The sequence below is a fragment of the Doryrhamphus excisus genome, chromosome 10, assembly GCF_030265055.1.
Source record: "Doryrhamphus excisus isolate RoL2022-K1 chromosome 10, RoL_Dexc_1.0, whole genome shotgun sequence".
NCBI classification, from domain to species: domain Eukaryota; kingdom Metazoa; phylum Chordata; class Actinopteri; order Syngnathiformes; family Syngnathidae; genus Doryrhamphus; species Doryrhamphus excisus.
The window spans coordinates 8686540-8708792 of record NC_080475.1 but is presented as its reverse complement, the minus strand read 5'-3'; the positions used below and the strand labels follow the sequence as shown (position 1 = coordinate 8708792).

The 22253-nt window shown below is 39.5% G+C and overlaps 2 protein-coding genes across 10 annotated transcripts; both read left to right on the top strand.

Annotated features, from left to right (window-relative positions):
• Nucleotides 1–248: 248 nt before the first annotated feature.
• On the top strand, nucleotides 249–14355 carry LOC131137530 (uncharacterized). 6 transcript variants are annotated; one of them, XM_058085619.1, is made up of 7 exons: nucleotides 260–2006; nucleotides 2095–2194; nucleotides 2447–2542; nucleotides 12398–12545; nucleotides 12627–12720; nucleotides 12811–12876; nucleotides 12951–14355. In XM_058085619.1, the coding sequence occupies exons 4-7, from the start codon at nucleotides 12417–12419 to the stop codon at nucleotides 13241–13243; spliced, it is 582 nt and encodes a 193-aa protein (XP_057941602.1). In that variant the 5' UTR covers nucleotides 260–2006; nucleotides 2095–2194; nucleotides 2447–2542; nucleotides 12398–12416; the 3' UTR covers nucleotides 13244–14355. The 6 variants fall into 6 exon arrangements, with proteins under 6 accessions (XP_057941598.1, XP_057941602.1, XP_057941601.1 ...); XM_058085616.1 differs by having other exon boundaries at nucleotides 295–355; nucleotides 1531–2006; nucleotides 12398–12720; XM_058085615.1 differs by having other exon boundaries at nucleotides 249–355; nucleotides 12398–12720.
• A 210-nt stretch (nucleotides 14356–14565) lies between these two features.
• Nucleotides 14566–21833, top strand: LOC131137009 (zinc finger protein 740-like). 4 transcript variants are annotated; one of them, XM_058084450.1, is made up of 7 exons: nucleotides 14566–14687; nucleotides 16333–16488; nucleotides 16654–16866; nucleotides 17000–17113; nucleotides 17245–17380; nucleotides 17487–17605; nucleotides 19832–21833. In XM_058084450.1, the coding sequence occupies exons 2-7, from the start codon at nucleotides 16444–16446 to the stop codon at nucleotides 20000–20002; spliced, it is 798 nt and encodes a 265-aa protein (XP_057940433.1). In that variant the 5' UTR covers nucleotides 14566–14687; nucleotides 16333–16443; the 3' UTR covers nucleotides 20003–21833. The 4 variants fall into 4 exon arrangements, with proteins under 4 accessions (XP_057940433.1, XP_057940434.1, XP_057940432.1 ...); XM_058084449.1 differs by lacking the exon at nucleotides 14566–14687 and adding an exon at nucleotides 14815–15044; XM_058084451.1 differs by lacking the exon at nucleotides 16333–16488 and having other exon boundaries at nucleotides 14570–14687.
• Nucleotides 21834–22253: the final 420 nt, after the last annotated feature.

Below are 22253 nucleotides of genomic sequence, written 5' to 3'. Positions count from 1 at the left end.
GTCAAAAAGGTTAAAAACCCCTGATTTAATTAATGCATTTTGTCATGTCTTTGGGTCAAAGACATTAATAATTCACAAGTTTAAATAAGTTAGTTAAAATGAAAGTAATAAACAGCTAAAAGTTCTAATAAATATTGTTAAAAACGCTAAGGTTTAAAAAGTTTTACAGAGTGAGACGTCTTCTCTAGAAAGTATCGTTTTGGGCCACTAGAGAGTGCTCTCGCTTATAGACAAGCTTTGTCGTTTTTCTTTGGTGAAAAGCAGGCTGGCTTCACGGCGGAAACGAAGCCTGAAAACCTCATAAACTCGCCGAAAGTTGCTCTAAACGATTGTTTCCTGTTAAATTGTCGTCTTTGTAAGTATATTGGTATATAAAGCACTTACATAGATGCGTCTGCTTTTTCAAAAGTTGTACTAGTTTGGTCAAGTTCGCTAGCTTCATGCTACTGCTAGCTTGCATTTGCGGTTGGTGTACGTGTGTTAGCTAACTGTTTAGCCTGAAATATGAGCAGTGTTGGAATAAATAGCACTACCAATTACAGCCTAAAAAAAAAGCCATAAATCATCATCAACTCAAACAGATTTAATTTTATTACAGAAGCATTTTTATAACAGACTAAGAAACAAAAAGCTACTGAAATCAAACATCATCTGCATTAGCAACATTGTTTGTTTCCAATGTGGGCGGGCCGCCATGTTTGTCCCGCGTTGTGGGGAGGCCAGCGATGCTGATTGCCGCTTGACCCCCAGGGCTATTTTAGGGCCCGGTTTCATTTGTGGTGATTGATTGTAATAATTAATTTGCTGTGGGTTGATGATTGTAGTAATTAATTCGCTGCAGCTGGATGATTAAGGGTTGCCGTTGTGAGGCACACACACACACACATACTTGCCGATTAGCACCTTTTCTGGAAACATATTAATTTATTGTTCGAAGATGCCCATTTTCACACCAGTAGCTGAAGCCCACCAAAGCATGTGACGTCAACTTAAAGAAACAAACTTTAGCTTTGGCTAATTTATAATAAAGACCCAAAACAGGCAGCAAACTGCAAGAATTGCTCAAGTTCAGCAAACTTCACCTCCTTTGGTAAAATTGGAATAAGTGCGCCAGAAAAGACGACACTGATGGAGTTCACCGATGCCGATTTCCGTATGTTGCGGCGATCCTTTTCTAAACTTTGCCAGATGATGGAGTGAGTGATGCAGCCCTGTGCAATCCCCGTTCGAACACCGGTGCCTTCAGGGACGCGTGTTGCAATTGTGCTATAAAAAGTAGCCAGCTTTGAGGAGTACCGTGTGATAGCTAACCAGTTCGGAGAGCACATGAGCACCGTGAAAGAAATAGTCGACTTATTCTGCCGCGATTCAATTTCTGCTGTCTTTAGTCTTGACCATTTGTGTGCAGCGTACCATGGATAGGCTACATGTGTATTGTACTCTGTGTGGGGGGGCTAATGTGTACTAGACTGTAAATGTAGGTATGACTACTAGACCCTACATATGTATTAAAACTTCTTTTATTTATAGGCTGTGTGGGCGGGAATCGCATCCCTTGTTTGCCTCCCAGTGATGTCTACAGGGACTTCATAAATAGGAAGGGATGGTCTTGCTATATGTCCTCCAGACAGTGTGCGATGACAAATAATGGCAAGGTTTATACCATTTCCAGTTTTAGTTATTTAAATATAATTTTAAGATTATGGAAATTGTGTGTAATGTTATGATTAGTATATACTGTATGATCGTTTATATTTATATGATATTACGACCCACTCTCGGGCATCTCTGTGTGGAGTTTGCACGTTCTTCCCGTGCATGAGTGGGTTTTTTCCAGGTACTTCGGTTTCCTCCCACATTCCAAAAACATGCTAGGTTAATTAGCGACTCCAAATTGTCCATAGGTACGAATGTGGGCGGGAATGGTTGTTTGTCTATATGTGCCCTTGACAGGGTGGACCCCGCCTCTCGCCCCAAAGGATAGGCGACCCTCGTGAGGATAAGCGGTAGAAAATGAATGAATTATATTATGATTTTTGCCATAATTAAGCAGCGCAAATTACACAACAATTCACTCTGATCATTTTCCCACAGCTTCTGTGTGAGTGTGAGTTGCACAATACCTGGTTCTTCCCATGACGGCAAAGCCCTCAAGCAGTCCGATCTGTTCCGGATGGCCCGCCTCCTCCCAAAGGTACTTTGTTCCTCGCAACTTAGAATTAGAGACGATTTAAGTTTTGTTTAGAATTTCTAATTCAAGGTCAACACGTAGAGTTTCAAGTAACTAATTGTAAGTTAAAAAACGTGTACAAAAATGTGTATGTGTACAAAACTTACAAAAGAGATTTTGGAAATGTCATTGATGTGAATATGATCCATTGAATGCTAGATTAATAAGTCATTGATATCCATCCGATTCATTGTAATTCATTGTAATCATTTGCAGGTGCCTAAAGCGTCCAATGACCCAATACCGTCTGGTTGAAGGTATTTTCTCACCATTCTCCTCCTGTACAGCAATAAAGCAAGGTCTCACACAAAGGTAACAAAAAAAAAACTCCCCCGATTATGCATACATTTTTATCGCTTCTTTTGTCACATCCGTCCGTGCACTGAGGCGCTTTCAAAGTCGAATATAAAAAAATCTCGCCTGCTTTCTCCCACCTCATTATTTGATAGAGCAGCTGAGAAATAGATTCATGATTGCGATTAATGACGTTAGCCGGAGTTCATTGTTTCCGCCACTCACACGAACAACTTCATAACAGTACCGTTAACAGCTGTCCTGCGTGTTTAATAATATCCGTGTGAGAGAAGCCGTTTGAGCAGCGAGACTCATTTCCTCGACTGGACGAGCTTTCCACCTCAGCGATGCTGCCGAGACCTCGGGGACGGCCCGAACAATGAAGAATGGATATAGCAATATTTCTACTATCTTACCCTGTACAACGAGAACCTGGACAATAATGTGGAAATAAGAAGAATATATTTAAGACATTATGTAAAACAAATGTAATCAATTTGACTCCCATAGAGCATGTAATCCATGCAGGTCAATGCCGAGGTACTTTTACTTTTACGTTCACGTTGTGGTAAATAAGTTAGCATGAGTTTACCCCGAAAATGCTGAAAGCCAAAAGGAAGACTGCTACACAAGTCTTGTAAATTGATGTCTTGGGAAAACAAGTCGGCGGTGGAAACTTGACTGGTGTGTGAGCTTTCCTTTCTTATTGAACATCTGACATCGTGTCCACCAGCTGTCAGCAACTGTGAGGCCTGAACTCACAAGATTTGATCTGTTTTAATGGAACGAGTCCGAATGAATTTGAATATGTATACACGGGTATGAAAAAGTTTGGTTGTTGGGATCAGAAATTTCACTTAAATATATCATATAGCAAACAGTGATTTAAGTGATTTATACAGGAAAAACCTTTTTATAACACCGTAAGCCTAAATCCATCTTAAATGAAAAAGGGCTCCCCAAATGTAAGACTTTTTATTAGGAAGAAATATTTCAAACTAGTGAAATAATCTATCTATGCAGGCAATTTATTTTACTTTATCTACAAATAAACAGCTGAAAATACTTATTTTCAGAACAAAATACTTCACGCCGATAAAATATGAATAAAATAAAACTAATCGAAATGACAAATTAGTACAAAATGAATATGCAGTTTCATATCCTGAAACCATCATTGCATGTTTGAATGAATCGGCGACTTCACACATCATTAAAACATAATTAAATAATAAGTCTTACAGATAGCTTACATACATACAAAGTACACATAAAGCAGGATAATAATAAGTATCGCAACTTCAGATCAATCCATGTCAATTTCAGAATCTGTTGCTAAACAAAACAGCAGCACCTATTGAGGAACTGAAATATTTATTATTAGTTTTGTTTTTCACCTTTAATAGATGCTTGTACTTTTGTATAAATGAGTAAATCAACCCCGCCAGTTACCATATAAGGATTACGGTACATAAACCCAAAGTTTTTGATCCAATAATTAGATCGATCAGTATTAATTGCAACAAACTTGCTATTAAAAATGCCCGATGCGCCACAATTGCCTTCCTATAAAAAATGTATCGCTTTTACATCATAATAATGAATAATTTTTCCCTGCCCAGTTAAATGCAGCCTGCTTTCTGGACTACTGTACTTTTATAAGCGAGTTTTTGTTTTTGTGTTCACTTATGACATCATTTGACAGCCTGCCGCCGACATGCACGGATGGCTGGTTGGAGGCACACGTGCAGCCAATGACTTGATGAGCTTGTTATGATTAATAGGCAAGAAAATCGCTTTCAATCGAAGAGGACCGTTCGAGTCCCCTAATTCGTTCAAAACACTCATCACATGCCGACCACTCAGGCCGCCGTGCTTAATGGAGCCCTCATATGGGTTATTGATTGGGCGGGCCACAGCTAGATTAATTTATTCTTCCAATCAAGCTTTAATTAATAGCAGGACACTGGTAAGACCTCCAATAAATGTGGTGGTCATTACTCACAGCAAGACCACAGAGGAATCCAATAATCCAAACACGGGTTGATGCTCCCTTGTCTTTTACTCACGACTTTGGCCGGTTTAACCAAGGACAAACCAGAACTGTCTGGAGTTTGAGGTATGAATGCAATAACTTACATTAAATAGTACATACATACATGCGCATGGTATTAGACCAGGGGTGGGCAAACTACGGCCCGGGGGCCACATGCGGCCCACTAAGCGGTTGAATCCGGCCCGCCAGTTGCTTTCTATAGTAATGGTAATGGTTTAATTTCGTTTGAACATGCATCAGATTCCAATTGAGTGCATCCCATAATCAGTTCCCAGTTCCACATGTCCAAAAGGAGTAGGAAGAAGCAAAGCTTATTAAATCCTACCCCTCCGTCTGGTACTTTTACAATCAGTAACTGTTACATTTGTTCACTTCCTGCTTTCATAATATAGTTTAAGGACACATTTTATTTTATTTTATTCTGTTTTATTTTATTTTATTTTTTGTCACGTACCAAAGTACAAGGTGATATGACCATCCAATGACATAATGTGTACCATAGTAAGTGTCAATATAGTGATATATATAGTATACTCAGTCCATTCCATAGTTTGATTCCACATACTGGATGCTATGCTATGCTAAATGCTATGGCTAGCATAACGTAGTCCTAACATGGAAGTGTTTCAAATGTACTTCTTCCCTGAGATCATATTTCTCCTCTCTTTAAGAAGCAAAGCTTATTAAATCCTACCCCTCCATCTGGTACTTTTACAATCAGTAACTGTTACATTTGTTCACTTCCTGCTTTCCATAATACAGTTTAAGGTTTTTGTTGTTGTTTTTTTTAATAATGTACCTCGTACAGAAGTGATGTGACTCTACAATGACATAATAATTTGATCACTTCCTGCTTTCCTAATATGGTGTAAGGTTTTTTGTTGTCACGTACCGAAGTACGAGGTGATATGACCATACAATGACATAATGGGTACCATAGTAACTGTCAATATAGTGATTTATTGTATTTATTAGTGATTATTTCGCAAACATCAACTGCTTCTAATTATTTAAAATTTTAACATACAACAGCTGGCAACATAAGTCAAGTCGGATGTATGATTCAGAAAAACAAAACTGTAAAATTCAATTTCGTAATTTGCTGTGGTCTGATAGTGACAGCTGATAGTATGACACTTTTACAGATAAAATTAGACTAATAATTCAATGCGGACTGTCAGAATTATAAGCGTAAAATAGTGCGTATTAAATATATATTCGGGCCCCCCTCGGGACAATTTTGTTAACTCAAAGCGGCCCGCGAGTCAAAAAGTTTGCCCACCCCTGTATTAGACAAATGGGGAATTATTTCAAAGGTTGCATTCAGTCAGCCACGAATCTCCATTTGCTTCCGTTCACAACGAGTATGCTCAAAAGTGAAGTTGGCGCCATTAGAAGGCAGGAAGTACCTACTCAGAAACGTACACAAACGCTTCCTCTGGCTGAAAGGGGCACCTAATGTGTATACGGCGTGGAAGAGGGGAGGGACAATTTAACAATTACTCTTCCTAATGAGATCAGGGTTATCAGATGCCTTGCCGGTCATGGATGATGAAAAGAACACTAATTCAGTTTGTCTCTTCCTCTCTTCCGCTGGATCTCCATGTTTGCAAAAAGGATTAGCCGAAGACAAAGGAGGCAGGGTGGGAGAATGTTAAGAATAACTCTTATCTGATGTACTAAATTAGATCTGCGGCGTAATTAAATTTCATACGTTGGTTACAATAATTGTGCAGAGCAGAGGGCATCGTGGGATTCACGCTAAAGCCTTTCTTGGCTCTCAGTCCAGTTTTTTTTATTTAATTTACGTTCTGTCTTTGTCTTTGTTGATTTGTTGGACTGGATACTGATTTTGTTGCCTTATTTAGATTCGGTCACTCCGCTCTGCGTTCCAATCACCCACTCAAGCTCACCTGTTGCGACTGGATGGTACTCGGCTATTGCTATTGAACGTTCACAAAACAGTCCAGTGTGGAATTTCTTTTTCTGGTAGGGAATCAGGAACTCCAACCATTGTGGCGTCTTTAGGAATTAAAAACAAATGTGGCTTGCTAGCGAGTAAACAGCAGAACAGCACTTGGGGGAGGCTAAAGAGTTTTTACATAAGGAAGTCTGCCCCTCTGTGATGTCACAAATGGACAGTTTTACCACGCCTTTTGAAACCGAGCGTTTTCAGCCATTCCAATTTTCTTCCAAGACTCACTTCCAAAAGTGCAAACCTCATTATCTGGAACTTTGGCATCGTTTAACACGAGAATACGACGTTCTACAACATGACACGATGGTCGTGGATGAATGACACAACGCCATTATTAAAATTTACCTGTGTTGAAATGTTAGTATCCCTTAAAAGGGGACCTGTCATGCTCATTTCTGGCCCCTTTGTATTGAGTTGTGGTCTCCTATAGAGCAGCTACACACAATAACCTGCACAGAAAGCTTTCTAGATCTTCCAGAATCGTCACATTTTCCAGCTTTATTTCCTTGTATGACCAAAACGGTCTGTTTGAATTCATTCCACCCACGGAACGCCCACTCCAGCGTAATTGGTCACACTAAGCCAGGGGTGCTCATTAAGTCGATCGCGAGCTACCGGCCGATCGCGGAGGTGGTACTGGTCGATCGCTGGTCGATCGCGACGTGACATTAAAAAAATATCATCCTAGCATCAATGCCGTCACTTGATTGATATACAGGGCAGCCATTCAGATGACAACTGAATGTTGCCCTTCGGGCGACCAATCAAATCAAACGACGTCTCTAAGTGCAGCAGAACTTACGATGTCAGCCTATCATCCATCCCCGTTACTTGATTGACATACAGGACAACCAATCAGATGACAACTGAATTTTGACCTTTAGGTCACCGCTCATGCGTAAACAACGATGCAAAGTGCTAAGCTAGTCGGCGAATTGCGAGATTTTAAAGCCCTCGCTAAAGTTTATGGTCACTAAAATGAGTGAAGGAGCTGGACCAAGTAAAAAGGCAAAAACTGGACCAAGTAAAAAGGCAAAAAACATATCACTTCCATACGGATATGGAATATTATACGGATATTATGATACGGATATTATCCATGACTGATAAACATTTGGAAGTGTGCTTGAGGCTGGCTATCAGCAGCTACTGTCCGGACTATGCATCCCTGGCTGGTTCAATTCAGTGCAAGTCATCAAAGTAAACTCAGGTAATTACAAAAAATGTTAATAGTTAATTATGTGTGTTTTGCAATATTGGCTCATTTGGTTATGTAAGGTACATCAACATACATTGTACGTACAAATAATCCTCAATACATTTGAAAATAAATAGATGTTTTGCATTTTTGTAGTGGGTAGATCATTTTGACTCGGTCATTTTAAAAGTAGCTCGCATGCTGAAAAAGTGTGAGCACCCCTGCACTAAGCGTTCAGAGCCATCCCAAACTACTTCCAGGGCTGACTTCCAAATGCCCAAACCTTGTTATCTGGAACTTTTGCATCGTTTAACAAGACAATACAACATTCTAACTACCGTTATAGGTCAGAAAAATGGAAAAAGCATAATAAATTGTAGGGCATTAAGGCAAACTCAGCAGCCGTTTATTGACAGATGCTCTTAGAGCAATCTAATTCCCCACAAATGCTATAGACTTGACTACAGTTTTTTTTTTCCCATATGATGCTCAGCAACAGCTACAGGAGGAGGAGACGCACTGTACCAACTTTCTGAAACATTGAAGATTCAAATATGGCTGCCTGTTCCCCTGCGCCCACCTCACCGAAACAACCAGACATTGAAAATGCAAGAGACAATGGAGATTGCCAAACAGACAATTTTGCACGCTCATTTTTTCCTTCTCCAATATTTCATTTAGCAGCCTCCCTCCTGTGGATGAACACTTCCATTGCTCTCCTCTCCGTGTGAATTATTAGGGACGGGAGGAAGTCATTCTCTGTGTGTGGTTATTTGTATTGATCTAAGCGCCATTCAGCAAACGTTTCCTGCTGATTCGCTCATGTTTCGGTCTCTCTCTCCTGCTTATACGTGTATATATAGTATTCGGTAATAGCCCCCCCCCCCAACACCCACCTTCACTCCTCGCTCATCCATCTCAGCTCTCAAGCAGTCAAGTTCGAATATAGTGCTTTGTCTGCTTACTCATTTATTGATTATTGTGGCTTTGATACTGCGACACACACGTTTCATGAGGACCGACTGTACATGTGGGTACCACCAACTACTCAAAATAATCAGGATGGAGCCGCAGTATGGGTGGTACCGCCATAGAACATCACTGATGGCCTCCTTTGGCTTATTATTTATTATTATTTCTGCCCTCCAGCTTGGTAGCAGGATGCTACATTGTTATACTACATAACCTCATATACAGTATGCCATCAAATAACACATGTATTAAAATGTATGTGTTGAAATGAACAAAGTAGCCAAAAAGTACTAACAAAATAAAGGAGCTCTTTATATTACTACTGTTTAATACAGGGGTGGGCAAACTTTTTGACTCGCGGGCCGCATTGATATAACAAAATTTCCGGGGGGGGGCAGACTATATATTTTACACGTAACAGTCCACCTGGTATTATTGTATCTGTAAAATTGTCATGCAATCTGCTATTATTATTTATTATTTTATATTTATATTTAAATATTTTTAAAAATAATAAAATATTATAATAATTACAATAAAATTAAAATAATAATTATTATATTATTATTATGTAAAATATGCAAATATAACAATATTATTATATATAATTAATATAATAATTAGCATTAATATAATAAATATAATAATCATAATAGTTATAATAATAATATAATAATTATTATTTTAATTTTTATTATTATTATTATGTGCTTGTGTCTCTTTTTTCAGGAGCACTTTGTAAACAACAGACCATGTCAAACAACGCAATTGATACCACCATCAAAAGGTTGGCTCAGGCCATGATGCCAGGTTGTATGTTGAGTTTAAATTAAATACTTTTGAAAGATTGGGTGGGCCGTATTCAAACACTTGGCGGGCCGGATGTGGCCCCCGGGCCGTAGTTTGCCCACCCCTGGTTTAATATATCAAATTTAATAACACAATATGGGCGTTACCCTCTCGTGACATCTCTTTCCGTTTCCTTCTTTGCCTCAGTTCCTGTGTCCGTGCCCTTATTTTGTCACTACTTCCTTTGTTGTTCCCTTTCTAGTTTAGTTTCTCCTTGAATGCTCTTATTTTTGTATTGACTTCCTGTCTTGCCTGGTTTCCGGTTGCGATCGTTTCTAATTTCAATCCGTCCTATTTAGTTCAGGTGTGCGCTCCCTCCCTCTGGTTGTTGGTTCTTTTGTTGTCGTTTGTTTGCCTTGCTTGGCGAATTGCCGTGTTTTCTGCTTATCTGCGATTATTATTAAAAAAGAATACTTTTTATCTGCACTACGTTCCTACAAAGAGGTAACAAAAATAAGATTAAATGTTAAATTAAATGACACTGGTGTAACCTGGAGGTTTACACCCGCACAAAAAAACTGGGAAAATTGGGTATCTACATGTTCACGGTCGAGGTTTTAAATCATTAAATTCAACGTTTTATTTGCATTTGGTCCTGTTCTCTGCATCGCGGGGTCGAACCGTAAAGCTCTCAAGTCCAACCGTGACACGTACAAACTTGCAAAAGACTGAAAATGCTGAGTGATACTGTTTCACACACTGCGAGGCTTGTTGTAAAACACACATAATGGGCTTTATTAACCATTTAATATTATATATTCCCAGGTTTTAATGTTTTTGTAGGTCACTATCGGCCCATCCTCCCGTTTATTGCACCGCTGATATTCAGTTGCATATTAATCTGCCTGGATATTAATTACAGTCACATTTAATACATTTTTCCTAGGTGGGTTTGCTACTGTGGGTACTCAAACGCTTGGCCTTTAATTGGTCTCTCACTGAACAAATGGCTTTTTAATTAGCGTGCCGTTATCATGTCGACACCAACCACGGACCCGGCTTGATCGGTACACGCAAATCTGACAGTGCTGAATGAGGGAACCTTTATTGCGCTGAGGTAGACCGCTCATTGCGTCATTTTTCATTTTCATCGTCCAGGGAGGCAATCTGTGGCTAGCAGGCTACACTCAGACACCGAGCTCTACAGAGACAGTGTTACACAAATGGAAATATTTATGTGTTAAGTACATAAGTACTATTCGTTAAGTACCATTTAAGCAACCTATCTTGCAATGACTCTCACATTTCCTGGTTTTCTCCCACCGGGAATGACCGACTCATACAATGCATACTGTGCCGCCATGTTTCCATGTATAAGTGATGATATAGCTCTATTCCTTTTATTCCGGGGTCTACCCCGTCTCATGCTCGAAGTCAGCTGGGATAGGCTCCAGCATACCCCTACAACCCTGGTTAGGATAAGCGGCATAGAAAATATGGATGGATGGATTTTGTGGATGAAAAATCATCATTCCCACAGTCGACACATTAACTAGCTACTAGTGCTATGTTTTTCTTAGTTTGGCTTTTCAACTTTTGCAAGGTATGTCCGGACAAAGAGGCACTGTAAATATTCTGCACACAAAGGCAAATAAATACTTGAACATCTCTGGCCAAATTCCACTTTAGAAGTACAAGAGCGCTCTCTAGTGGTTTGTTTCAGATTGCACTAGTGTTCTCTTCTTTCCTTTTCTTTACTTTGTCTTTTGTGATAATGATGCACACTGCCCAAATTAATATTTGACATATTAAGACATGCATTTGTTTCTTTAGGCTTTTTAAAAATTTAATACTTTGGAGCAGCAACTTTCATTTTTGATGTTGTGGGTTCATGAAATGCGGTATATTAAACTGTTGTGTATCATGTGACCACTAGATGGCAGCGTTTTGCTGTTTTGACGTGTTTTGTGGGGACTTTTTAATTAATTGATCCTTAAACACAGGCATTCAATTAAAAATCTTTAATTTTGTATTCATGTATTTTTTATATCAACCAGACAAGATGGATCAAATACAGTGTCAAAATATATAGCTGCTTTTCGCAGTGCATAATATAATAGTAGCCACTAAGATGACATTAAAAGTCAGCCATGTCGTGATGCAGTGTGTTCATCATGCCGCTAAATGGCAGCACTCATCTAAATGCTCACTCAGTCAAGAAGGACTGTAAACAAACAAGGATTGTATAGTTACGAATGGATGAGCATTGGAACATAGTGAAGTATGGCATGGCGCTGAAAGTCCGCCATGATAGAGAGCAAAAGACGTGGGCGGGGCTAGGCGGCCAACACGTTACAGTGTATTAGACGTATTCTGCTCTCTATCATGGCGGCCAAACCCGCCAAGGGCATAATACGGAAGTGGATGCCGAGTCGATGCCCTCATTGCATACTCTCTTTGGTTCCCAATGGAAAAACGACAAGACTAGTGAAAACGGCATCTCTCAAGTCGTAAGTGTAAATATTTGTGTTTTCAGGTGTGTTTTGTTCATGTTGTGTTTTTGATGGTAAGAGAGATGCAGCACTAAAGACGACGAAAACCATAAAGTCTTGCCAAATTACCGCCACCTACTGCGTTTTCCTCAGTGAAACTAGTGGCAAATTTATTATTTTTATATATTATGTGTATAAAAACCAACTGATTATATGCCTTAAACATACCAATAAAGAAGTTAGAATAGTTGAAATGTTTATTATACAAATAACAATATATTTTTGCACCTAAGTAACTTGACTCAATTTACTTGTACCTCAAAACATAAATGGAGAGATGCTTGACTTTTGACAAATGTAATATTTCATATAAAATGTTCTTTCTCAGGGTTCCCTGACTAAACGTGATGATGGACGTTACCCAGTTCCTCCGAAGCCAGAAGGTCAAGCTAATAGACATCCTCAGTGCGGACGCCGACTTTGTTTTGCAGCATGCGGACTCTTGTTCCCTGCTCTCTTCATCCGGATACGAGCAGGTGAAAGCCTGCAGAATTCCAAGTGAAAAAGTGACAGAGCTTCTTGATCACATCATCCAGAGAGGGCCTGTGTCGGCACAGGGTCTGCTGGAGTTGCTGAAGGAGCCACCGCTGCAAGAAACCTTCCCGATGCTTTATGTGTTGAAGGATCTGCAAGTCAGCTCACTGGCTTCCGGTAAAATGTCACCTATTCTACATTACCTGCAGTCTATATTCAAATACTGTTAAATGTTGAAGTTATGTTTCCTCTTCTTATATGACAAAGACACCCAGAGAAAAAGAAAGTCAGTTCCTGACGTAGAAGAGACTAAACCCAAACAAATGCGCAGCAGTAAGTCAAATATCACAAATCAATTAAAGTGAATCCGCCCAGCATCCACCTAATGTGTCTCCTCTTCTCTAAAGATGCTCCCATAGTAACGGAGAAGCAGTTGATGACTGTAGCACGTGGCGTAGGACGATCATGGAGGGAAATCGGCAGACTTGCTTTAGAAATCCCCAATGTGAAGCTGGAACAGATTGAAGAGGACCACCCCAACCTTGTGGAGCGTGTGTTTGCAATGCTGAACTACTGGAAGATACGCCAGAGGGAAAAGGCCACCACCGCTTACCTGCACGCCCTGCTGAGTCAAGACGACTGGGCTTTGCCTCCTGAGAGGATTGACTTTCTGATAGAGTCCGACTCGGGCCATTTGTAACATTTGTTTCCCTTTTTATAATTGGAAGCTTGGACACTGTGTGTCTTATAAGATGCGTTTTTTAAATTTCTTACCTTTTTTGGAATTTTTCATCCTCAATCCTTACATGAACACATCTTTCTTTCCCATTTCTGTGCATTCTTGCGCAAGAAGACGAGTTAATATAAGTTAGCTAGCAACAGGCGTCATGGGATATACCTATTTTGACGCTAAAACCCTCGCAAAAACATTTACATAATTGACTTGTATATTAGCCAAGCTACTGCTATATTGTTATTGTAGCAGCTAACATGAAAAATTACTTTTCTCTCCCGTCAGCGTCATTCACAGACGGAAGAGTCGATACCTCGCTCTCAATTTTGACTCAACAAGATGCTCGTTTGCCGTCAGCATTTGTTACCTGAGGACTGGAGCACACGTCTTGTGCTGGAAGACGCGGCCATCCCAAGGAGAGCGGACATCATAAGTGTTGTCGCTGCTGTTGACAGAACTAGTATTACTATGTGTATCGATGTATTGAGAAAATAATTTTCTGTTTTAAATCAGCAAAATAGGGCAAGATACTGCAACTATTACACGTTACCAACAGAGTACGTGTTAATGCATGATTACAGCATGGCTATCAAACAATGCAACGCTGTTTTTTAGAAGGATTCATAGTCTAAATAGGTGTATCCCAATGACAGCATTGTAATATTAACTCATTAATGCTCATATTAACTCGTCTTCTTGTGTTATAAGGCACAGAAAATGGAAATGTGTTCCTGTTTCACATAAAAGAAAAAAAATAATGTCTTTTCAAAGACCACATTTCTGAGACAGCTTGTAATAGATCACATTATATTGTGTAAGTGGTCTTAATACCAATTAATTGATGTGTACCACATCTTTTTGTTTATTAAATACTTTTTGTAATACTACTTTTTTATTCCTGTTGCAGTTTGTATGTGACAGACATCAAGGATTTATTCAGTTTGAGATCGTGGAAAAAATGTTTACATTACTTGTAAAACTTACTTTAGCACCACTGGTAAACATTTATGTCATTAGTTAACTTGTATTCATATTCGTATGTACAGTAGTTGAAAAAAAAAATAAACATTCCTCTCGTCTATTGTTCACCAAATACGTATGTACAGTAATTAAAAACAGTAAACATTTATCTAGTCTATTATTCACCAATTTATTGCAGTATAACACGCTACATACACGGTATTGTATTTTATATTGTATGCTGAACTTACTCGTCATTACCCGCATCTCGTAAAAAAAAAACATGGCGGCCGATAAAGGTCGTTCGGGTTCAGTCACGTGGGTGGGCTTCTACCAATCACAACGACCCCAGAGGGAACACTTCCGGTAGCCTTTCCTGTCTGTTTGTAAACTGAGAAAAAAAATTGCAAGTCCGGCAAGCAATTATCTACAAAACTATAATAATTAAAAGGTAAGAAGTCGCTTCTTCCGCACGATTTACGCCTATGTGTCTAATAGTTTCGACTACGAGCTGCTTACGCGTGTGTGGAGGCTGTAGCATAGATGCAGAAATTACAACGCCCTGCTTGTCTGTTGTGTTGTCTGGGGCGGGCGGGGGGGGTGGGAAGAGTAGCAGCCCCCAACGCGAACAACTGGCTAGCATGCTAGCTTTTTAACCTAGCCTTGTCTCTTCCATTTAGCGCGCACTCAGTGTTTGTCTTCGCAGTGTCAAAATTCGACTCTAAAATAGCAGACGACTCCAAAATAATCCCCGGTCCTTGTTATTCAGTTCTTCTGACGATAAAGCAGCGAGCCGAGCTGTTTTGGGGTAAGTTGGTAAATAGCAAACTTGCACAGTTGTAAATGTGTCACATTTTACGAATGGAATCTTCAAGCTTAACCAAATCTGAAATATTTGTACCAGAACTGAATCTATCACTGATTATTCGTAGAAAAAAAACATCTGCTTTTTGGAGATGCTCTACCGTTGGATTCATTATTATGTTATCACGAAACGTGCCATACAATTTGGTGTGTGACTTTTTCCTGGTTTAAAATGTAACTGGGTAAATTCACAAAAAATAACGATAAACTATCAATACAGTTGAAAATAATATGAACGTTTGTGGTAAGTTTTAATACCGTGTGACGGACTAACGGCAACGTTTAGTTAATTGTCTCTGTTCAAAACACCGAATAATACAAATAATGGTTTGATTTTTCTGGTTTTCTTTACATTTCTAATTCATAGTTCTTCAGTAACGCTGTAATTCCCTGTGTAAGTTGGTGCTAACTAATATATTTTTGTGTTATTTAATGTGTATTTATTATTGTCAGTTAAGTTACTGTTAATGTAAATGCTTACAACAGCCTGCTTTTAATCCACAACACCGAACACACAAAGTACACAGACCGTGTTGTTATAAAATAGCAATACTGCAGCAGCAAGTAGTTTTACTTCATCAAATCAAATCCAGCAGCAGCTGAAACCTGTTTGTGTTTTAAAGTTTCTGTTAAATATTTCTCTCACAAGTGTTATTATTAATGTACTCTTTAAATTTCATAATGCACTTCCACTGTTTGTGTTTCTTTTTTTCTTTTTTTTTTGCTGTTGTGTTTTCTGGTGACCATTCAAACATACATTGTACACCAAACCATTGAGGCTGACTGGATATAAGTAATAACGTGCATATATTATACAGTCATGGTAAACAAATTATTCAACCACCCTTGTTTCTTCAATTTGTTCATCCCATAATCAGTTCCCAGTTCCACATGTCCAAAAGGAGTAGGAAGAAGCAAAGCTTATTAAATCCTACCCCTCCATCTGGTACTTTTACAATCAGTAACTGTTACATTTGTTCACTTCCTGCTTTCCATAATACCGTTTAAGGTTTTTTTTTTAAATAATGTACCTCATACTGAAGTATGAGGTACGATTTAAGAAACATGGTGGTCTAATAATTGTTTCAGTGACTGTACTGCTATACCAAAATCTCCCCCCGTTTTATGCCTGATATTGATGGGTAATCAAAGAATACAAAAATTTAATACGCCTCGTATTTCAGCTCCTGAATGAAGCGTGTAGCTTTATGTTGTCGTGCCTCTATTTTCAGGCTTTGGCCTCCATGATTTGGGTGTTTGTGGTCTCCTCTGTTAGCCCTCATCCTGACTGAAGTCAGCACTGCCCCCCCCCCCTCAAACACACACACATTCAAAGCACGACGATGACACACCAATCAAACAACTCTGTCCGAGACCATATGAAATGGGTCAGTGAAAGTCTCTTCATCTGCCAAATCACCGTTTTTGAAAAATTGTGTTCCCAGCCCCACAAGGCCTGTCGCTTTCACATTTACTTTAAATTTTCCAGCCCCATTTTCCCCCCCCGCTCATTAATTCCACAACTTGCTCTGATTTGTTGATGGTCTTCGTAGGCTGGGTTGCTGGGCTGTGAGGCGGTGCTGTCCAGCATGGCCCTGATGCAAGCCAACAACATTCCGGGTCAGAAGAAGATGATGTCACACATGGGTCATGGTCACAGGTCCAGTTCCGAGAGCCACCACACCCAGTCACACCATAGCCACAACCACCATGGGCACCAAGGTCACCATGCACACCATTTGTCCGCGGGAAGCTGTCCACCACTGGTGAGAACAATACCCTTGAATCGTCTGAAGATGCAAGTCGCAGAAGACTTTTAATTTCTTCCGTTATTGTGTGTGCTTTGTAAAAAAAAAATCATAAGCCACAATAAATATGTCTTCTTATTTACTCACTAAGCTGATCCAAAAGGATGGGGATTACCACACGTCAAGAATATTGGATGGAAAGAATATACAACATAAGAAAAAACACAAAAAATCAGGGTCTGTTAAAGTCAAGGAGGAAGTGCGGGTATGTTTTTCCTCTTCAAACATCGACATTAATACACAATACTATTGCACTGTATGGATTAATAATGATTTAACTTAAACCGGGCACATGAACAGAAGACTCCAGTGGACTCATTCTGCCCTTCTTCGCAGCCCTTATTGCAGCAGCTCGACATGGACAACGACGACGACAGTGCATTGAAAGTTCAGAAGAACTTCATCTGTGACCACTGCTACGGAGCTTTCCGAAGCAGCTACCACCTCAAGCGACACATACTTACACACACAGGTGAAAATGAAAATTATTTACTACTTCTCTCTTAAGTTGAGCGGTTCTTTTGGACACCAACCGGAAAAATGAGAAATGTGTCATTTTGTCATTTGGGCGTCCACAGGGGAAAAGCCGTACGCTTGCGACAGCTGCGAAATGCGCTTCATTCAGCGTTACCACCTGGACCGACACAAGAGGGTGCACAGTGGCGAGAAGCCGTACCAGTGCGATCGTTGCAATCAGGTTAGTACGCCGGTCGGTGCGAGTTCTACACTCACCGGTCACAACATCGTTACCGTGTACAATGTCTCACAAAAGTCAATATAGCACTCGTAGCTTTTAATACAATTCATATTGGATACCACGGGTTGTGTAGTACAGTAAACCTCGGATATATCGGAAATTCGCTCACAACAAACAGATAAAAAAGAACCGATTTTTCTGTAATGCATTTCCAATAAAAATTAATTGCATGTATCGGATTTTTTATAACGGATTTCGCCTATTTCGGACAAAATCTCCAGTCCCGTTCCAATGCGTTTCCATTAAATTTCCCTGGCATATATCGGATGGCCGCATCGTTATGCTAATCTTGTTGATGTCACTGGCTATTGTCTTTCTCCTGGCTCCAGATTTAGGACAAATATAAAAGTGAGTGACGTCAATAATACTAGCACAGCAGTGAATGAGATCTTAACCTCACTATTGGAAATAACGTAGGCCTGACGGGCGTAACAGGGCCTAGCTTAATTAACAATTTGTTATAAAGTTAAATTCTCATTACCTTACGTCTCTTTTCATTGCCCAGTCCAGGTACATTGGAAACATAGTCAAGGAAGTGCCTTTTTATAACGGATAAAATCCCATTTACGCATATACCGCATATAAATCCGATATATGCGTAAAACGGACATTTTCCGGTATACGCATATAACGGATTTCGCTGATATCGGACAAAACCAGTGGGAACAATTGAATCCGACATATCCGAGGTTTACTGTAGTATCGATTTATTTACCTTTGAAAATGACTAAACACACATCCATTCTAAACAGTTGAGAACGCAAGCGAGTACAGCTTATAGTATTAATGGCCAAAGTTGGTGTGAGTACCGTCGTTATGTAGCAGTGCCTTCAGGGAAGCGAGGTGACCGGGCTATGCTTCGGAATACCACGTTTCCCTCGATGAACTGCAGATCCCCGTTCCCATGACATGACCACCACCACCACGCTTGACTGTCGGCTCCCAATGCCGTGGTCCTCGACCCAAATCAAGGCCCTTACTGGTGCAAACTGCAGCACAATAACCATCAGACGGTATCTGCGGGGAAAAGAACGGTGGAGATATTTTTCAACGGGTCTTGAGATATAAATCAGGACTGTACCATATAGTAGGGGTGGGGCAATATGGTCTAAAATCCATATTGAGATAATTCATAATTTCTGGATTATAGAGCGCATCTGTATGCAAGCTACACCCACAAACTTTAAAGAGAAAAAAAATATTTGTACACGTCTTAACATGGGATATTTAATACACAGAAATAATTTTTTTAACTTATTAAATAAATCCTTTTTTCTAAATATTGCATGTAAAACGGCTAGTTCAACAGTAGCCTACCAGAAAAGTCGTTAATCATAATTCTCTGAACTTCTTTCTGCTTTTTCCCGATTACGGAGTCGCCACAGCAGATCCTCTTGATACCGGTTTTTGGCTTGATCCCTTTTATATTCCCGGATGCCCTTCCTGACGAATACCGATGATGCTTTCTAGTCGGGACTGAAACCACAAAAGTCGTCTTCATAAGCATCACAATTGAACAGCCTCATAATTCCTTCATCACACACTTTGTCTGTCTCTCTCTCTTTTGTCGTCACTTTTTGCTGATCCTTGTCAAAGCCTTGCAAAACCAGTTGGCCGTTCCGAATGTGGTGGCCATTAAATGTACAGTAAACCTCGGATATATCGGATTCAATTGTTCCCACTGGTTTTGTCCGATATAAGCGAAATCCGTTATATGCGTATACCGGAAAATGTCCGTTTTACGCATATATCGGATTTATATCCGGTATATGCGTAAATCGGATTTTATCCGTTATAAAAAGGCACTTCCTTGACTATGTTTCCAATGTACCTGGACGCGCAGGCAACGCTGCAAACGCTGCAAACGACGTCGTATAGCGGCCTGTCACGATTCGGCGAATCGGAGCGCCACGATGCGGCCATCCGATATATGCGAGGGAAATTTAATGGGAATGCATTGGAACGGGACTGGAGATTTTGTCCGAAATAGGCGAAATCCGTTATAAAAAAATCCGATATATGCAATGAATTTTTATTGGAAATACATTACAGAAAAATCGGTTCTTTTTTATCTGTCCGTTGTGAGCGAATTTCCGATATATCCGAGGTTTACTGTATCATAACAAAGTCTGACTGAAACCATCTTTTTCCCCTTTTCAACTCCAGACCTTCTCACGGACAGACCGGCTGCTGAGGCACCGGCGGCTCTGCACGGCCGGCGGGATCAGCAAGGATGATTGTTGTGAAAGTCGCACGTCCGTGTACTCGCAGGACACATCTGGCCACACAGCCTCATGGAGCCCCCTACAGCCTTCCAACAACCGCCTGACAGTCTGACCCATATAAACTCCCCACCCCCCAAAGTACCCAATAGACAGTTGGTGACTCGGTATTGTTGCGTTGATCTGCAACGCAACTAAAACCTGAACACAACTTAGCTTGCGTAACTATCTTAACACAACCAGACTTGTTGAGTTTGATTTTTTTTGTACCTTTTTGGTATCTTCTGTTCTTCATTGTAGACGTCAAAAGGGGGAAGGAATTAAACCGCAACAGTCCACTTTATGATGGCAATAAGTGAATGACACGTACGTACTCGCACGTTATGGGACGAATGTGCGGCGTTTCTAACAGCTGATCTTTGATCACCTTTGATTGTCCTGCTGAGCCCAGAGCTCGAGACCCGCGTCTCTCTGCGGAGAACAACACTAGCAGTTCGTTTGTAGTAATTAGCAACCCGTCTAATATGCAGGGTTGGTGTCACGAAGTACATTTTGATGTGTCACTGCCATCACGTAGTTCTCTCACGTCAAAATCTCAACACATTGTTTTAAATGATGTTGCATTTAAAAAAAATACATTTCAATTAGGATTTTTTTTTCTAACATCAAAAATAATGACTTGAAATGCTATTCTGCGTTTTGCTGTACAGTTACAACCGCATCAACACATTTTCCGTCAGATCGAGTTCGTCTTTTTCAGAGGTCTATTATCGGGAATGGAGCAGGACAACCAAAGTAGTACACAGCTGCTTAGTTTTAGACCTGCTGGGAAAAAAGGAACGACCCGATTGAATGTGAAGATACGGTGCCATGTCATTTCATCTCCAGTCGTAAACACCTACTAGACATCCTCGGATGAAGATGATCGACTCTTAGGTGATGTTTTTATTCATGATATCCTACATTATATCACGTCTCTAGAGACCTGTGTATGGTTCAAATCTGCAAACACTGGCCTCAACTTATTAGTTCGTTTGTAGAACACTTGATTTAGTCGTTACCTGTCTTAGACAGCAAGTTTATTTTTATTTTTTTTAAATAGTTTTTTATTAGACTGGTAGCCATTTTAGATGTCACGGCAGGAGTCAGGGGCCCAGCTTTGCCCTCTGCTCATTAAGTTAATATATATATTTAAATTGTATTAGAAGTAATACAATTAGGTCAGATGATCCGGGTTCCATTCTCCGCTTGGAGTTTGCATGTTCTCCCCCGTGCGTGGTGTGGGTTTTCTCCGGGTACTCCGGTTTCCTCCCACATTCCAAAAAAAAAACATGCTAGGTTAATTGGCGACTCCAAATTGTCCATAGGTATGAATGTGAGTGTGAATGGTTGTTTGTCTATATGTGCCCTGTGATTGGCTGGGGTAGGCTCCAGCAGATGGATGGATGACAACTTTATTTGGGCCCTACATTCCAAAAAAAAAAAAAACAAATATTGACAAACTTATAAAATGTAGCTTAATGACACAAAGCTTTTAATGTGAAATTACAGTTTAAAGGAAGCCACTTATTTCCCTTTAGTACATCAGCCATGATTATTTGTCAGATTTTTTTTTATTTTTTATTTTAGTTTGTATAAATGTATAGACTTCACCTTTATTTATTTTAGAGGTGAAATGAAATACATTTTATAGCTGATTATATTGTATTGTGCATGGCGTTTTAGGGCCCTAAGTCTGAATAAAATGTTAATTGGTTTCATAGTGCACGTTATGTTCTCTCATTTAATAAGACGCTTTATAGAAGGACTCAATATTATACCATTTCAGGGTCAAATATACCGAATGAATCCACTCTAATATTCTGATGCTTACAGGAAGTCACTCCATAACGACTGTTTTACTAAATAACTTTTCAACCAGAATTGTAATGCAGTACAGTAGATGTTCTAGCGCAGGGGTGGGCAAACTTTTTGACTCGCGGGCCGCATTGATATGACAAAATTTACGGGGGGGGCAGACTATATATTTTACACGTAACAGTCCACCTGGTATTATTGTATCTGTAAAATTGTCATGCAATCTGCTATTATTATTTATTATTTTATATTTATATTTAAATATTTTAAAAATAATAAAATATTATAATAATTACAATAAAATTAAAATAATAATTATTATATTATTATTATGTAAAATATGCAAATATAACAATAATATTATATATAATTAATATAATAATTAGCATTAATATAATAATTATAATAATCATAACAGTTCTAATAATAATTATAATAATCTAATTATTTTATATTATTATTATTATTATGTGCCTGTGTCCCTTTTTTCAGGAGCACTTAGTAAACAA

What these genes read in the sequence shown, in the direction of transcription:
- LOC131137530 (XM_058085615.1), top strand. Translation starts at nt 12,417, where the DNA reads ATGATGGACGTTACCCAGTTCCTCCGAAGCCAGAAGGTCAAGCTAATA. An exon ending in AGTCAGCTCACTGGCTTCCG is followed by an intron (nt 12,721 to 12,810) that starts GTAAAATGTCAC and finishes TATATGACAAAG; the next exon opens with ACACCCAGAGAAAAAGAAAG. An exon ending in ACCCAAACAAATGCGCAGCA is followed by an intron (nt 12,877 to 12,950) that starts GTAAGTCAAATA and finishes TCTTCTCTAAAG; the next exon opens with ATGCTCCCATAGTAACGGAG.
- LOC131137009 (XM_058084450.1), top strand. Translation starts at nt 16,444, where the DNA reads ATGACACACCAATCAAACAACTCTGTCCGAGACCATATGAAATGG. An exon ending in AAGTCAAGGAGGAAGTGCGG is followed by an intron (nt 17,114 to 17,244) that starts GTATGTTTTTCC and finishes CCTTCTTCGCAG; the next exon opens with CCCTTATTGCAGCAGCTCGA. An exon ending in ACACATACTTACACACACAG is followed by an intron (nt 17,381 to 17,486) that starts GTGAAAATGAAA and finishes GGGCGTCCACAG; the next exon opens with GGGAAAAGCCGTACGCTTGC.